This window comes from Pecten maximus, chromosome 3 (assembly GCF_902652985.1).
Source record: "Pecten maximus chromosome 3, xPecMax1.1, whole genome shotgun sequence".
Taxonomy (NCBI): Eukaryota; Metazoa; Mollusca; class Bivalvia; order Pectinida; family Pectinidae; genus Pecten; species Pecten maximus.
The window spans coordinates 14,742,622-14,761,431 of NC_047017.1; the positions used below are offsets into that span (position 1 = coordinate 14,742,622).

At 36.5% G+C, this 18,810-nt stretch overlaps 1 protein-coding gene across 1 annotated transcript; it reads left to right on the forward strand.

Moving 5' to 3' along the window:
• The first annotated feature begins 1,890 nt into the window (after positions 1 to 1,890).
• On the forward strand, positions 1,891 to 12,990 carry LOC117323313. The gene is made up of 3 exons (XM_033878452.1): positions 1,891 to 2,264; positions 8,560 to 8,700; positions 12,311 to 12,990. Exons 1-3 carry the CDS (start codon positions 2,048 to 2,050, stop codon positions 12,754 to 12,756), a joined length of 804 nt encoding a protein of 267 aa, XP_033734343.1. The 5' UTR covers positions 1,891 to 2,047; the 3' UTR covers positions 12,757 to 12,990.
• Positions 12,991 to 18,810: the final 5,820 nt, after the last annotated feature.

Genomic DNA, 18,810 nt, shown 5'->3' on the forward strand with positions numbered 1-18,810 from the left:
ACTAAGTGATCCAATTTCTCTTTAAGGATGTAATTTTCTCTACTTTTTTCCAAGATTTTTTAACCCACCTTCATGTCACAGGAACAAAGCACACAAAGCTGGTGTATTAGTGTTAATGTTGATTACAGAGGCAGATTACAGAGAATACTGTTGGAAACCGATGTGTGTGGGGGGCCGCGGTGGCCGAGTGGTTAAGGTGTCCCGACACTTTAACACTAGCCCTCCACCTCTGGGTTGCGAGTTCGAAACCTACATGGGGCAGTTGCCAGGTACTGACCGTAGGCCGGTGGTTTTTCTCCGGGTACTCCGGCTTTCCTCCACCTCCAAAACCTGGCACGTCCTTAAATGACCCTGGCTGTTAATAGGACGTTAAACAAAAACAAACCAAAGAAACCGATGTAAGTACAGAAAAAAAAGAAAAAAAGACCGTGATATCACTTACCTGCGAAGAACTTTTAAATACAAAAAATAACTGACGGACTTAAGTACAAAGGGTGTTAGAACATTCAAATTTAATCTACCTTCCAAGGTTAAAAGTATGTACATTATGTAGTTATGTCGTACACGTAACGTCGCTGACTCCTGAGGATTTAATACGGTATATTTTACTTTCACTGACACTTGCATGGTTTTCCTCACTCACACGTTAAAACAAAATAAACAGGTGAGACAAACACCCACTTTACCAAATATCGTAAACGTCACGATACATAGAGGCGCATTAATAATGTGGACAGCATATATTGCAAGTCAAGGGCAGACAGATACATACACAACGGATAACTACACCATGTATAGAGTTTTATACACTACATATCTCTAACACTATTGATTACTAAATATATGATAACAACCGTAACTTATCACAAATGTAGTCCATCTCGCAATGGGAGATGATATATCAGTTGCAACTACTGTAATTTTAACATACATGTACGGAAGAAGATTACAATTTTTTTTCTTACTAATTTTAACATCAATAAAATTAGAATACAAGTAAGGATAGTGAGATAACGTTCGATTTTTAATTTTATTTTGTTTTAGAATACGGTTGTGACATGACATTTACACAGGTTTATGTGTGCGTTTCTATTATTTTATTACTTCTAGAACGATTCACATCTGTATTGATATCTTTGATTATCGTAAACTCAAATAAATAATTCTCCTTGATCCTGGCTGTCGTCAAGCAGCGTCATTCTCGTGAAAGTTCCGTTTTTTATGTAAAAATTACAATAGTAACTAATCAGAATCTTGCAGCTGCAAAATCATTTTATTCCATTTACAATGATACATAATTGTTTCCGTGTTAATACCCTTGATTATCAAAGAAATACATGTATATAAGATTATATTTCCTGATCCGAGCTATCGGTGTTAATACCTTATTAGAATATAGTTACATAGAATTATAGAGCTAGATAAGATAATATTTTCCTTATCGCAGTTGCCCCCAACATGGATGCTGCCGGTAAAAGCCAAGACACGAGTGAAACGTACCGAAAAATTCCATTCCGTGAGAGCCGACGATGAAGGCGACTTCAACATCACAACTCTAACCTCGAAACGATAGAAGGGAGGCAACTTTTGTCCTAAAATCAAAGTTGAAATTTATTGCCATTTTGATTTGGGATCAGGTATTTCCTCTCTTGTATTCTTTATTATAGTACAAAGTTAGAGCAAAAGTTTATGGAAATACTTTTGTATATATATATATACATCTATCTTAAAAATAAATATCTCTAATCATCAAAACAATACAGATATCTTAATCAAAATTAGAGTTATCTGTATCTAAATAGGCAACACCTCAGATCGTAGTTGTCTATGTCTATCAATCGATACTTTTTTCTATAATAAATACTTGTTATTTTCACATCTATTTGTATAAAAGACCCTTAAAACACTACTCTTCCAAAAACGAAAGAAACAATGTAACGGTTCTTAGAAATCCATCACCTTGATAACAGCGAAATGATTATTTGGTCTCGTGATATTGACTATCCCAGTTATCACCACACGTTACGGGACGTTGTCAGATTTTAACATGGCGTCTCCAGCAGTAGTTTGTGGCGGTTTAATCGCTGTAGTTTTGTTAATTTTGCAGACGATTGGGGTGGCAACCCCTTCCTGGTATGTCGCAGAAGGAGCTGTTGGGACAAGCAAGACTACCATCGGCCTGTTCAAGATATGTGTAGAAGTTCTCGGCGCCAGCCAATGTTACACGTACAATGACTTTGTCAACAAACTGGATCTTAGTGGTAGTAAGTAACTCTTAACTTACCTAGCAGCATGTATACTATGGATAATATAGGATAATTCCGGTAATTACATATAAGGAAAAAGCATTCTCATATATACAAGGTTTCACTCGCTGATGTAATATGCTGGGGTTAATTGTTTATAAGGTGTACAGAACACGATTGGGACCGGCCATTATTGTTTCATTGGGAAGAAAACTGAGGAGTTGTGGCTATTATGACCCTTAACCCTCCATAATTTAACATGACCTGTAAACAACACAGGTTAAAACGAATCATTTTCACTGCATACATTGATTTGGTCTGTGGTAGGAGTAAACTAAACGTTGTAAGTGAAGTTAAATCCCTTTAACATTTAATTTTTTTTAATCATATCGAACCGAATCACCTGATACATTTACATTTTTTATTTAGTTTGTGCCTGTGCATTTTGACAAATGGCCTGTGTGTGGAAACACCCACTTAATGAAAAAAGCTACATATCAACATCTACTTAACGCTATTATTGTCCCTGATGGTCCTACAGATTAACCCCATACATTTTCCCGCCAGATCGGAAAATCAAATCCCGTCACCTTGGTAAATTAGGAGTATGTTACCACTACGCCACTCAACTGTAATTATTAATGTATAAGGCTACTTGTTCTTGGTATAATTGGAAATATCGAAGACAATATAAATCATGATTTTGAAATTATGGAACCATCAATTATATTTTCAAAATCATCTACCAAAAAGTACCAGAAGAATTATATTCCGTTAATTTAATCGACACAAGACCAATAAAAAGTCGGTAAAATGTTAGAATAATTCGGACAACCTGACGAGTATTAATGTGGAATAAGTATTAGTTGTTTGTCAATGAGCATTATTCAGTCAGCAGATTGAATATATGTAAAATGTTATATATATAATTATTCCATAACTACGCTCGTTTCACAGCTGATATGGCAAGTGTTAAAATTCATAGCAGTTGTTATTGTTTTGTTTTCGCGGTGTATATAGAGAATACATGGTCAGTGTCTTAAAATATATGCTGTATTTTGGCGAGGGTAAAGAAAGACAAAAGTGGCGAGCCTTGGCCACTTTTGTCTTTCTGTCCCGAGCCAAAAATACAGCTTATATTTTAAGACACTGACCATGTATTCTATTTATCCTGCAACAGACATAAAAATAATCATCAGAAATAATCATTTTGAAGTGAAACGGTGTCAAAAATGACAGAAATATGTTCGCCTTTTAAACGTAGTTTCACTTTGAAGTAGGTCAGTCGAACTGACGCACGTGCTATGATTCCAAAATACAGCAAAAATATATACGGTGGGTGTATTCCGACAATGCGGTGGCAGTTGCAGGATAAAACCACTTTCATAGCCTCCGATATGTCATTTCTGACCCCAACACATCTGATTGGATAACATCTGGCCTTTGACTACGGATTACTTTTACTACTCTCTTATCATTTTTGTCGCCTGGTTTCAAAAGATCAACATGGACACATTTTGTAGACTTTCCGGGGGTCAACATTGACATAATTTGGTGAGAGGGGTGCCTTCAAGGAAATGTCGATTAAGTTTTGGTTTCAGTCGTAGAATTCTATGAAATATAATTTGATGTTGGTAAAATAGACGACGCACGGAAACGAGATATTGCATTGATCGTAGCGAACCAACGCTGACATCCCCCCCCCCCCCCCCAAAATGGTTAAATCGCTGTCACTAATCATAGTCATTCGAACGGTCACAGTATCTAACGTAGACCTAAGCTTAAATCTTCCCTTTTCATGGTACAGTAGTAGCTAGGTCGGTGTCATTCGGTACGGATATTGTAAAAAAAAAAAAAAAAAGAAGTTCTTTACAATGTATGCATCAAACTATTCCTAAGAACCTGACATCATCTTTAAAGTGAAAAAAGTTGACTTGTGATAATGGCGATTTGGAACCAATACTTATATAATCGGGTGTACTTGGCATACAATGTCATCACCAGGTGCAAAATCTGCACGTGTTGTGAGGAACATGTATGGAAGCGAGTGAGCTGCGCATGAGATGTCATCGCGTCACTTGTCAATTTCCTCCAAGCCTGTCATTCCACACCTGGCAGCCACACTGTTCACTACTTTCACTGATGAAGTGTGTCCATGTTTCTTTTTCACGATGATTAAAATGTACATGCCGGAGAGACAACAAAAACCTTAACCTCAGTCCAAGGCAGACGGGAGGACACGATGTTTGAAAAGACAGCGATATGAGATGCAGATCCTTAAATTCGTACTCCGGTCAATGGTGTAATTTACTGTGCATATTCGTCACTTCCGTTGTACCGAAGGGATTTTCCCGGTAATGTTGCTTATCACATGTCTATATAACCTGCTTCTCCTTGTGTCCTCTTCCACACGCGGACGGAAAGGTCATAATATACTTACACTATTGACTGCATAAACGACAGTTACAAACTTCCCTTTTTTTTGCATTTTTTCGTTACGTATTGCATATCTTGAACGGAGCTGATTCGATCAATAATGTGTCGTGAACTAAGAACTGTTAAATATTAATTTGAAAAAGAGATATATTCATCTCTATTAAATTCCGTTTTTGTATGTTCATTATAGAGTAAAATACCAGATAGAAATACTTCTAGATTTATATCTATGTAATTATCTCAATAAAGTATATAAGGTTTTAGCGATAGTAGGATTTTAGGCTTGGTAATGCTGTGTGCCTGTAAATGACTTAAATGTTTTCATTTTCATTTTACTAGGCTACCAGGGAACACTTCATCTCCATCACTATCACTTGTCAGACGATTGATTACCATGATCAATCATCCTCATATTATTGATATTGCACGAACCCTGCACCATCCCCTGTCATGTAAGGTAAGACTAGCCCATGTATTAGTGCCTAGTGTGTGTGTTAGTTCACCTTGTTGAATGTTTGTAGTACAGTGACATTCTTTGTCACTTACACTTGCCTCTAGTATACTGACTAATTTTAATTGTGTCTCTGCAGTTGCGTTTCCTTTGAATATAGTCCAGTATCATAGTTTTGTTTTTCCATATGACTGTCAGTAAATAACAGAAAGTAGAGAAGCGAATCTGTATAGTACCGGCTGTAAAGGCTTCTCATTTAGAAGACATTTGGATCTGATCACCCAGTTTAATTTTGACAGTGAATTTCATTGCAAGCCGGGATCTCGTTTTGATTCTTCATGTATATACTTTACTAGACTCCTGCCAAACTTGGTGAACATATATGACCAAATAGCCTTTAATATTTGGCTTGGAACTTGTGATATGACTACTAATTGTGATTCTTTCGTTGATATTACTCATAAAAGGATGGAGGAATGAAAAAAATGTATACAACCTCAGATAGGCTCCTATGTTATTTTCGTTGGCCAGTATCTACATCACATTGATTTTCTAAATTCATATATACATGAGGTCAACCACAGGTCCAATATGTTGTCACTTAATTTTAAAAAGGGATCTGTTATCATACACAATGATAGATCGTCCCCCAATACTATTTTTCTCTTTGTAAGACGGTATACATCCTGGTAATCTACTCACAAGAATCTGGATTGAGAGGCTGGTTACAAAAGTTTTCTTTGATTGCTTGTGAATATGTGTTCGGTTTACATTGTTCGGCAGGGCATATCCCAACTACAGTAGCTGCTGAATTATTTGTATATTGTTGTAGCTAGTCTAGCCTCTCTTCCGGTCCCTTGCTTGTAGTTGGATAGCTTAACTTGCATTATGTCTACATGTGGACAAAAAGAGATCACTCACCGGCTGAAATAGTCTATGACTAAGCAAAAGCATGTTCTGACCGTAAATCTGTTAGTAAATCATTACCAGAGTGTTGATGTTGTTATTTACTAACAGAGGAGCAATTGTTACGTGATCGCTAAGTGCTTGGAAATTTGAAACATGCATTTTTGTGTGGTCTTTTTGACCTAGGACATACACAGCATAAGACTGACCTCATTGATGATAGGCCATTCAATCGACCTTATCGAAAGATACCAACTGGTATGTATGAGGAAGTCCGTCAATACGTCAAGGATATGCTTGATGTTGGTACCATTAGAGAGTCGAACTGTCCTTATCCCTCCATTGTAGTATTAACAAGGAAGAAGGATGGCTCATTGCGGTTTTGTATTGATTACCGGATTCTTAACTGGAGAACCCGCAAAAATACATTTAAGTTGCCACGATTTGATGATTATGTCGATTAATTAGTTTTGGTTCAAAGTATTTCAGCAAGCTTGAATTGCGTTCAGGCTACTGGCAAGTTGAAGTTGAAGACCGATAAAGAGTACTGCAGCGACAATCCAACGGCTTATTGAGCATAACTTATACGGGGGATATGCATCTCAGTGAGAGCGTCATTTTTCTCGATTACATTCTCATCTTTTCCAAAATTTGAGCACGACACTCGACTTGAATTCGTATTTACCAGACTTGCAGAGCATGGCTTGAACCTCAAAACCTCAAATTACGAGTTCTTTAAACCCCTATCTAGGTCATGTTGTTTCAAATGAAGGTATTGCTTTGTAGTTCTGGGGACATTCACAGCAAAGAGCTTTCAGTCTATTACGGCAAAGCTGACGGAGCCACCAGTACTGTCCTATGCTGATTATACCAAACCTTTTATCCTTCACAAACAAACTTTAACAACAGGAATCGGTACTGTACTGTATCAGCTGCATCATGGAAAGGAAACGGTTATATCATATGCTAGCCGATGGCTGGATACCACTAGGTGGATAGCTGCTCTGGCCAACTACAACTTTACTCTGAAGTATCTAGCTGGGAAGAGTAACACCGACGCTGATTGTCTATTTCGTATATGTTACTGAATCTAAAACCTTACAAAACTGACGTCCTTGTTATCACATTGATAAATCAGTAGAATAAGAAATCATCGGTAACATTCTAGGTATAACAGACCGTCATAAGCATTTAGGTATTATTTTCAGGATCAGGTAGAAGCAGTGTGTTATTCATTTATAAATTAAGCAAATGTAAAGAGATTTTTTTTTTATCGCGAATATAGTTATCATTCTACCTATTTAAGCATATACATACTAAGTATGAGATGGATGTTCTAGTTTCGAATCGGAAAAGTTAAAACCTGTTCGAATCAATGGTTCGCCTATGATATTCTAATACATATTCTTTAAATTTTGAAACAGATTAAGAAACACTATCTGCTAGGGGACAACTGGAAGAAAACTTTAACTATTATATAAAATGCATACTAATCAAACATGTTTGCTATCCCTTGAGAAACAGAAGTAACTGTAGAATCACGTATTTCATAATATTAATTGCAACTTCCTTTATACCTTCAACACTTTGCTGTTGTTACACCCTAGATAACTCGATTAAGTAATCAGCTTCATTCAATATCTTTCCTTGAACGCTGACGATACATCTTTTCTTCCATCTTACTTTGCCATTGGGAACAGTATGTTAAAAAGTAAAACACACGAAGCTTAAACACCAGTGTTTAACCATAACTCTTAACCATATTTCGGGTGAACCTTACGGAAACCCTGACCAGCATTGTGCACATACGAGATTGTGAAAATATGTAAACCTTTTTTTGCTTTTGTAGTATCGATATCAACATACATTGAAGCGTTTAAATACTTTCGATTTCGAAAGTACCTTGCGACCTTGTCCCAATTGTTTTTTGTAATTATTTTGAAATAAAATATGTTTAAAATCAAAAGGGAAAATGTCAAGTGTTGATATTTTATTTTCACGCGAGTATTTTTTTTTTTAATTTGCGTGTCATTTCCTATATTTAACCAAACTGAAGTAACATATATAAGACTGTATACGCCACTATCCGTGTGGTAATTGACGTTTATAATAATAAGTAACAGCGTTGGTATCTTCGCCACAAATATGTCTGTTCCATCCAATAAATTACTTTGTTGGAAACTGCTATTTTCGTTTTGTTTTGTATCAAATTAGAATCAGAGAGAAAGAAAATTAGAGAACTTAGTTGTAGAATATGTATTGTTGGCATGTATACGAGGGAAGCGGATTTAAAAGCAAATATTCCACCTTTCTCTAGCAAGAATAGTTCATAACTATTGCACTATCTTGCGGAATTTTCCAACAATAACGAAAATTTCCCCTAGATGTTCCTATTTATTACATTGGTGAAGAATGAATCACTTTGTGATGATATTCAGGCAATGTTACCCATGCTATTCTTTCTGCGAAATATCCACTTCCTTCAGAACACTGTAATGATATGTTTTCATCTGGTTGTAGATGCTAACTATGCGATTGCGGGTAGTGTCATTGGCTGTATCCTCCTCTTCTCATCTATCATCGTCGCTATCGTCGGATGTGCCACCAAAAGACCCGGGCGTAGGACTGTCCAAATTATGTTCGGTATCTGGTTTTTTTCTTGTAAGTATATATCCGTCCGGCCGGAATATGTTCTGTATATGTATGTATATATCCGCCCGGGTGGAATATGTTCTGTACAGGTTATTATATATCCACCCGGCAGAAATATGTTCTATACAGGTAAGTATATATCTACCCGGCCGGAATATGTTCTATACAGGTCAGTATATATCCATCCGACCGAAAATGATCTGTACATGTAGGTATACATTCACCGGTCGGAATATGTTCTGTACAGGTCAGTATATATCCATCCGGCCGAAAATGTTCTGTACAGGTCAGTACATGTATATATCCACCTGACCGGAATATGTTCTGTACTGGTAGGTATACATCCACCCGATCGGAATATGTTCTGTGCAGGTAAGTATATATCCACCTGGCCGGAATATGTTCTATACAGGTAAGTATATATCCACCCGGTCGGGATATGTTATGTGCTGTCAAGTATATATCCAACCGCCAAGCACCTGGCTGAAATAACATATGGTTCTGTCGGAATAGGCTATCAAAAGGCTAATTCAGTGTATATTAACAGCCTCAGTGGGGAATTAAGTAACCCTTCTAATTTGAATACTTGTTATTGCCAAATTTTAGGAAATCCTAAATACTGAAACTTTTTCATAATGTCTGTCCCTGATGGCTTTGTTTTTTTTAAATATAATTTTATGTGCACTAACAATAACCACTGAACGTTATCATATATTAATTTATATCTTTATAGCCACTTCTGATTTGGCATGTGGTTTTGTTTTTTCTATTCTTTGATAATATCGTGAACTATATCCAAGCTAATATCAAGTATTAAAAGTTATTTGCAGATGACACCTCTCTGTACATCATAGTGTATTGATTTAGATAACGATATCGGTGAAATTCACGAATATTCAGCAAAATAGTTAATAGATTTTCATCGTAAAAAACTGAAGCAAAAAATTATAAGACACCCCAGGTAATCCTCATGAACATTCATGAACAGCACTGTACTCATGGGTCCTTGCTTGATCCTATAAAAATGGTGGTTGATTAAATTAGCTTGATCGGATCTAAGATATCACAAAAACAGACATGTTATGCAAATTTCATTTGATTCGAGATCGTACTTGTCTTCAGACAAGGTATATTGCTACACTTATGTGTCCTGTTTTGAATATGGTGACCTAATCTGTGATTATCCTATTAAAGACTCGTTAGAGCTCTTCAGTCACAGGCATCCCTATTGTTGAAACATTATCTTGATACAGATCCTTCAAGAGCAAGTACGAAAACGTCATACAATTACACATTTCCAATAAAAATGCCAATGCCCTCCTCCCTCAGAATGTACAAGAAATACTTCCTGAAAGTAGCTAAAGCCTCAGTTATTTCAGTACCAGTATCCGTCATGGTGATAACTCGTCTTTGTCGTTCAAATCTTTGCATCGAATCACTTCACTTCTCTGGAACTTTGACAGAGAAAATAAGACCGACGGAAACTTTCCTTTTCTCCGAATTTCTCACTTGCTGTTTCAATATAATTAAATTTTCTATCAATATAGAAAAACTGCTCTTCCCTGACAACAAAATCTAAAATGAGGACAATGTATGATTTTTTTCGGCGCTGTATCTTAAGAATGTATGTACTTCAGAACTGAGAATGATTTGGACAACCTGAAAAATTATGAAAAAAACAATAAAAAAAACCCAAAAAACCCAAACATTTGTTTCAAAATCCGAGTCACTTCTTATTACAACGTCGACTTTTCTTCAAACTTCTCATAAGCAGTTTTAGTATGATAAATGTTCCTATACAGACAGAAATGCTGCCTCTTCGCTGACAACAAACTCACAAATGGCAAAAATATTGATTTTCTCACGTATTCAAAACTGTATTTTCAGACCTCACACAAAATACAGACAAGCCATAGAAAGGTACATCGCAATCAGCCATTAAATGTTTAGCAAACTCGTGCGACGCCGCTAAAGATAGACTTTTAGACCTTGTTTATTTGATAATACTGTCAAAACGTTTGGTAATTAACTCGTTTATGTAGATTTTGTTGTGCACCTGAATGATTTCTACGACAAACTGGCAAAAATGCCGTACTGGAGCCTTTTCCCGCTGATAAATAGATTTTTGTGGAGAGACACGTTAAAGTAATCTTTCGGTACTCGTAATACAGAGGCCATACGTACTGACAATGTAAAGGTGTATCGAGCACATATATACGACATTGCAAACTGGGATATACTTGCGTTGTATTTAATATGCTTACATGCTTTAGGACAACATTAACCATGATGGGCAACTCAAACTTGCCTGAAATGATGCTCCTGACCAAATATTGTCATGGTTCGAGTTGATCAGAAATCCAAGAAAGCCGTCATCATTGTACCACTATACTTGCTACTGAGTATGTACAAGATGACCGATTATGGTAAAGGCACATGGACTTCTTATTTATTTAAATTATAATGTATTTTTCTTTCTCAGAAATAGCGATAACAAGGATTGTTTACGAACGGACCACGGACGCAAGTCAATTTGAATAGCCCATGGTGGGCTATTCAAATTGCCTTGCGTCCGTGGTCCGTCCGTCCGTGGGCTATTCAAATTGCCTTGCGTCCGTGGTCCGTCCGTCCGTCCGTTCGTCCGTAAACCATTCTCGTGATCGCTATTTCTGAGAAAGTACTGAAGGGATCTTTCTCAAATTTCATATGCTGGTTTCCCTTGGTCTGTAGTTATGCATATTGCATTTTGGAACCAATCTGAAAGCAACATGGCCGACAGGCCGCCATCTGTGATTTTGACAATTGAAGTTTGTTATCGGTATTTCTCAGAAAGTACAAAAGGGATCTTTCTGAAATTTCATATGTAGGTTGCCCTTGGTCCTTAGCTATGCATATTTTATTTTGGGACCAGTCGGAAAACAACATAGCCGACTGGCAGCCATCTTGGATTTTGACAATTGAATTTGTTATCGCTATTTCTCAGAAAGCATTGAAGGGATTTTTCTCAAATTTCATATGTAGGTACCCCTTGGTCCCTTGTTATGCATATTGAATTTTGGAACCAATCTGAAAACAGCATGGCTGACAGGCAGCCATCTTGGATTTTGACAATTGAAGTTTGTTATCGCTATCTTACAGAAGGTATTGAAAGGATCTTTCTTAAATTTCATATGTAAGTTCCCCTTGGTCCGTCGTATTGTATTTTGGGACCAATCTGAAAACAACATGGTCGACAGACAGACATTATCACTAAATCTCAAATTTCATATATAAGTTCCCCTTGTTTGAAAAGTACTGGAGTGGAGGGATGCTTCTCGATTTACACAGATTAGTAAGAGGAAAAGAAAAATAGTGAGAAGATCAATCCGACACGGAACCTATAAAGATCATTCAATGGTGGGCGCCAAGATCCCTCTGGGATCTCTTGTTTGTTATTTCTTTGGAATGTTCACATTTTCACGGATTTAATGAAGTCCATAAAAATAGATAGCCAACCATTTTATACGCGGTTAAATAAACGATAGGTAACCAACAATAACATTTTCCTGAAAAAACTCAGAAACACAGGGAGTTTGTTTTGTAAGTTTTATAACATCCGCTTTGTTTTTTTCTTCAACAGCCGGATGTACTATTGCTGCTGTCGTCTGGTTTTTCCTCTTTCAATACGAAGACTCGAAGACACTACTGTCCTTGCCCTCTCTTGTAGAGGTCAGCCTTGGCTATTCCTTCTACCTTGTGTCTATAGCTGGTGGAGGTACACTTATTGCCGCAATTACTTTGTGCGTTGTTGCATGTTGCATGCATGTTCCACAGACCGTCGCCCCCGTCACAACCGCAGTGGGACCACAGGTGTTTGTGATGCACTCAAGTGTTCAACAACAGGGTCCGGCAGGCTATTTACAGCCTGGCTACAGTCAACCAGGATATACACAGCCTGGCTACAGTCAACCAGGATATCCACAGTCTGACTATAGTCAAACAGGATATACACAGCCGGGTTATTCAACAAATGTACCCGGGTATGCGGGACAGCCAATGGCCAACCCACCGCATCCTATGCAATGAACGTTTCTTTCTTCCCGAACTTCCAACAGTGCCTTTAATAAATGTTCGAATATATGAAACATTCGAGTGTTGTAAAAGATCTTTTCAGCTTTATGCGTTCGAACTCATGTTTTTTCGCGTTATCGATATTAACTGCACTCCTCAAATCAAGATGTATCAAAATCGTTCAAGCATGCGTATTATGAAAAAATAAAATAAAATAAAATAAAAGTCCCCTAGATCAGAATATTTCAACTTTTGAATTATGTTTTGATTGTAGAATATAATTGTCATAACAAAAACAACTGCTGATTTACTAAATTTCATGGGTTTTATCTGTTCTCCTACCAAAACAGGTAGATAAACGAGACCATTGATGAATAATGACTGCATTTTCTTTCTATGAAAAATTTCTTTCCTCAAACTTGTTAATCAAGGTCTAACTGGTTTATTATGGAAATATTAAAACATACTGGTGCTTGGCACTGATCTTCGCTGGAGGCACCATATTGACGCATGGAAATATCAAAGTATATTTCCTTTTTTATTATTAATGAATATTTGTTTTAGACATAATTTTCTCCATTATCCCCATTTTAACTTTTTGTTGCAAGAATTATCTAAGTCAGCAATCAATATTTATATCGGAGAGATGATATGATGCTTTAAATGTTTGATGACTTGATAATCTATTTTAATTAAAAAAAGACACGGAGGATGCGGTAGTTTGTAATCTACAGGTTTGCTTTTAAATATTATTTTATTGTATGGTGTGATATGTTTTCATTGGGTATTTACAATGATACCTTTGTGTCTTTCATATTTAATCCACCATTGAGTAGTGCTATTAAATTTACTTGAATGAATTAAACTTATTCGTCTCATCTACGAACCTTTAATTACTTATTGACATATAATATATAAAGAAATATAAAACCAGTAAATATAGTAGCATTTCGCACGCTTGTACTTTTTCAGTAGTGAAAAATATTAAATTTGACAAAACCTGAATTTGTAGTTGAAAAAATGTGATAATTAGCAATGCAAAACTTTTGTCTCCATTCTTGTCTGTATTTTTGTCTTCTAAATCACAAAACGGTTTGCAGATTAGTGTGTCCGTATCTGATATCTGGAATTCATAATAAATTAGAAGTTACAATGTCCACTTAACAAAGCCACATCCTTCGTTATCAGAGCACTAATTCAGAGGGATAAAATCTGAATTGCGTGTTCTTGACGTGTAGAGTTTATGAAGAAATTACAGGTAAAATGGATTATATAATAGTTTATTTAGCATCAACAATTATATTTCACACGTATGGCTACAGCACAATACTTCACACACTCAGATTGCAAAGACTTAAATAAACTTCCTCGCTGGTTGTTTGCATTATAAAGTTCCAAACTTGTTAATGAGAAGACAGCGTATTTGATTACAATATCGCGTGTTACATACACTGCATTAGTCTTTTGTTTGATGAAGGTGACTGAATGGTGTCATCAAAAAAGTCAATCTTTAGTTGAAAAAAAAATTAAGATAGCATTTTTTGAACTTTTCAAAGGGCTTCTTTCACAGTTAATTTTTTTGACCTTTGAATTGTTTTGAATATTTTTGATAAAAAACATCTGCAGTCTGGCATCTAGTATTTTTCAGTATCGCTTTTATTAGGTTTTTTACATTATATTCTTCTTTAATGTGCCACGAATGAAGTTAACATTTTGATAGGATTAGTACTCCACTGTACATGTACAGTTTGGTTTTATTTTGTTTGCTGCCTTATCGTCATGAAGACATCCATTGTTTATCAACTGAGTGCATGTGTTCAATTGTTTTCAGGAGGCTGTGATAGTTTTGTATTAATCCCCTGGTGAAAGTGCGTCACGAACGACGACATTATAGTGCTATCTCAATGAAGTATACCGCCGGACACATCCAGAAGGCTATCTCACCCGTTCGCATTATACTGACAACGCGTTAATCAGTTATTTACACAACAAAATAACAAACGATGTAAAATAAATTTACAGTATTTATTAAAAAGTTTGCAGATAAGGGGTGCATATCACCTTAGCAGTTACCTCCCTTGGACCGGGTGGGGTATAGCCATGGGCTATTTGAACCCCGTAATGCTGAAGAGCATGGTGCTGAAAAGCTATGGCCAACAACCCGTTGAGAACATGACTTGGAGGTATGGCTGACCTGAAGCTCATGGGTACCATAGCCTGGTCGTTCAAATGTCCAGGAGTCGGCAAGAGTTGGGAGTTACATCACTTAGGCTTGGGGTTCGACTTGCTGTCTTACCCTGGGCCAGATAGAGTTGATGTATGCAGTCCAGCTAACCCTTGGTTCTGGGGTTGGATTGACCGATTTGTGGTGTATAGCAGTAGTTTGGCATCATTAATAGTCCATGTTATTATGTTATTACATGGTGTCAGTTTACTGCCATAGGCCCAAAGGTTGAAACCGATAAAGTCACAAGCAACCAATTAGATAAAGGTGGCGGTGGGGAGGTGGATGGTATGACTGTTTGTTCGAGCAGTTAGAACAACAATGGCAATTTGGATAGAATTTCTGAGGAGAAATTGACATTAACCATGTGACCGAGCGTGGTCTTCTGATTGGATCTCTTGACATCCTTACCTTGTTAGTAAGGGGCTGTTTAATTAGAATATGTAAATTAGGTGCAGGAGTGAAACCTCCCTTCATAGATAACCGTAGGGTCAGGGAGGTCATAGATAGAGCCAGACTGGTCAAGACTGGGTGATAAGGGTAATTAGATTCCCCCAAGATAACATCTGCATGCAAGTCTTATCTGTGCCCATTACATTCAGACTGGGAAGTTGCTTTGATAAGGTTTGTTTATCTGAGAGACAGAGAACATAAAGACTAGCAGGTGCTTTGAGTATATATTTGCACATGTGTGCAGTTGACAAGCGGACATGAGATGTCCTTTGATACAGTTTATTTAGCCTTGGCATGACCTGTACTGGTCAGCAAGGAGGAGCATAAATCTCCAAAAGCTTCAAATGAAGCCATGCAGTATGTTAAATTGACTGTTTGGATGACAGGCAGGCCCCATATCTGCTGTGTAAACCTGCCTAATATTTAATATTAGACTTTAATTATATTCCCAATAACACTGACCATTCGGCAAATAGTAAGAACTACCAATTTTAAGACTCCTGTGTGTTTAGGTGTCTCAGGGCAGAACCCATAACCTTCATCACGGGGATAAACGCTAAACTCTTCATGTGAGACAGTGTCAAGAGATATATTAGAGGAAAAATGTTGCTTAGGAGGAACGAATAATGTAATTAATGGATGCGATTCTTACGCCATACCGGCGTGGCTATTATGAGAAATAATTACCTTAATTAAGTGTGAAAATTATATATTCATCAAGTTATCAAGAAGGAGAAAATGCTTTTCTCATTTAATTTGTGTGTCTCCAATCGGACGGCTAGGCCATCACCTTGTATCTGTTTGAGCATCAAATCAAATCATCTAGAGAATCTATAACTGTGTAGTCCCCTTGTGACCTAACGAAACCCGACCTTGTCTTGACCTTTGATTTCATTGTAGTCTAGAGTCTGACAATCAAGAATCATAATTCTTTATTAGTATCAGCACTATAATGACGAAAGTTGTTATTAAATCTTCATAATTGCTTGTTGCCAGACGAATAGCTTAATCTTGACTTAGCTGTTGCAGAGGAGAAGCTATCGACTTAAGCATTACTGTTTTCTTCCTTCCTTACTTTTCCAGTTCCTAGGACTGGTGTTAATCTTTTCTAATTCTCTCATATGTTTCGCTACTGATCAAATTTCCCCTTACGTATGTTATTTTCTCTCTTTTTTAAAAATATAAGCCCACCTATATGTCACAGGAACAAAACACACTAACTGGTGTTTTCCTGCTAATTATTTATTACTGCAACTTCAATATAATTTTACATTCCAGAGAATACTGTTGGAATCCCTTGTAAGTACAAAACATATAAAAGGCCGTTACATTACTAAGAACTTATAAAGTACTTATCTGTGAAGTACTTTGCAAACACAAAATTAACTGACGAACTATAATGTAGAGGACATTAAGCATGATAAATTAATCTAAGGCTTGTCTATGCCTGGCAAAGTCCATAAACGTTTGTAGTCATACCGTAAACGTAACATCGCGAATCCCCGAGGATGCGTCCAAGACAAGATACCTGTTTCAAAAGCCCTGCAACAAATTAGGACGGTAAATTTGTTTCACTTACACTCACACTTGCATGCTTGTCTTCACTAACACATTAAAACAAACCGGAAACAGGTAAGACAAAAACCCGTTTTACGGAATATGGAAGATGTCACGATACACAGATGCACACCAATTAATTGGACATCCTATATGGCTAGTCGAGTGACTGCCTTACAGACATAGACACATGGACGAATATAGGGCAAACAGATATATAATACATACATCCAACACTATTAACTATCAAATAATTACTAACAACCGTTACATATATCACAAATGAAGTTCATTTCGCAATGAATGGAGACATATCAGTTGCAACTACTGAGATGTGTAAGTGTACCAAACATGTATGGAACAAGGTCAAACATTAAATTTGTGTAAGTGACTTAAATATCAAGAACATGCAAATGCTAGCGTGTATATTGAGATAACTTTCAATACAGGCGTTTCATTTTAAACTATTTTAGAATGTATTTGTACCAGGACCTTTACACCAGTAAAAGTGTGTGTTTCTATCATTTGATTACTTCTGGAATGATCGGCATTTGTTTCAGTGTTGATACCTTTGATTATTCTAATTACAATTGTAATTAAACATTTAAGGGAATGATGCTGCTTGGCGTCAACCAGGATCAAGTAAAGTTGTCTTCAAAGTTTCTGCAAAAGCTGCAATAACTAGGATTTCCACTTTAAATGGATTGAACTGTAATTCTAATAAACAAAGGAGCACTTCAAAACTTTATTTGATATACAGTTCCTGAATTATTTATTAAAGTATCAGAACAAACACATACATCTCTGAAAAACAATGCTGCATGTCTACATGTCGACCTTACTATGGCAGTACATTTCAGTTATTATTATTGTATAGCAAATTATCAATGCTATTAAAAACATGAAAATGGACTTATCACTTATATATATGCTTGGATAAAGCGTTATTTTTTAAACAATTTAATATATTTATATATTTAGTCTGTTTTTTGTTATTTTTTATACATTCACCTTCGCAACGACAGATTTCAATTTCTTATATACTATATATATATATATATAGGTGCCTCTAATGGTTTAACCACTCCTTAATTTTGTTAAACTCAAATACACTTCTGATATATCTGAAAATAATATAGGCTTGTCAAAAACAGTTTTTCTTTGATAAAATACCTGTGTGGCTAAGGTCCTGCGACATCATACCTATGTAAGAACAGTGATTAAATATGGTGAACAAGCAGAAAACTATCCCCTCACGCCGACATGCTACTGACTGTATTCGATGAAATGAAACCAAGCAAGATCATGTATTGTAGGCGATAAACCTGAAACTAAACATGATGGTCACTTAAGCCTTCGACTATGCTGACACATGAACAAGCGTAATTGTCCTATACGTCTTTAACACGTACATAACCAAACAAATATAGTTGTAAAATGGTAAATTTCGGCCGCAATATTGGGATTATTTTACACCGAACTAAATGTACTGTACAGGTAACAATGCGTTTGTGATATAAATAAAATAAAAAAGGGATGTAAACACATATTGTACCTGAATGAATCAACATACCTGAAGCAGTCGGTGAATTGAAATGAATAAAAACCAATCTGATTAAGATACAGATAATTTTTATACACCTCACGCAGACTGTATTGGGTTTTCGGGTGGCACATGGGTGTTCCCCGGGTACTCCAGCTTTCTCTCAAAGTAAGACCCCTCGCGCGCTTCCATCTGGGCATTAAGCGTGATTAACATATTATGCTATAACTTGTTTCGCAATTGTTGTAAAATGAATACAGATTCTATTGGATAAAAAACACGCCGACGCCAA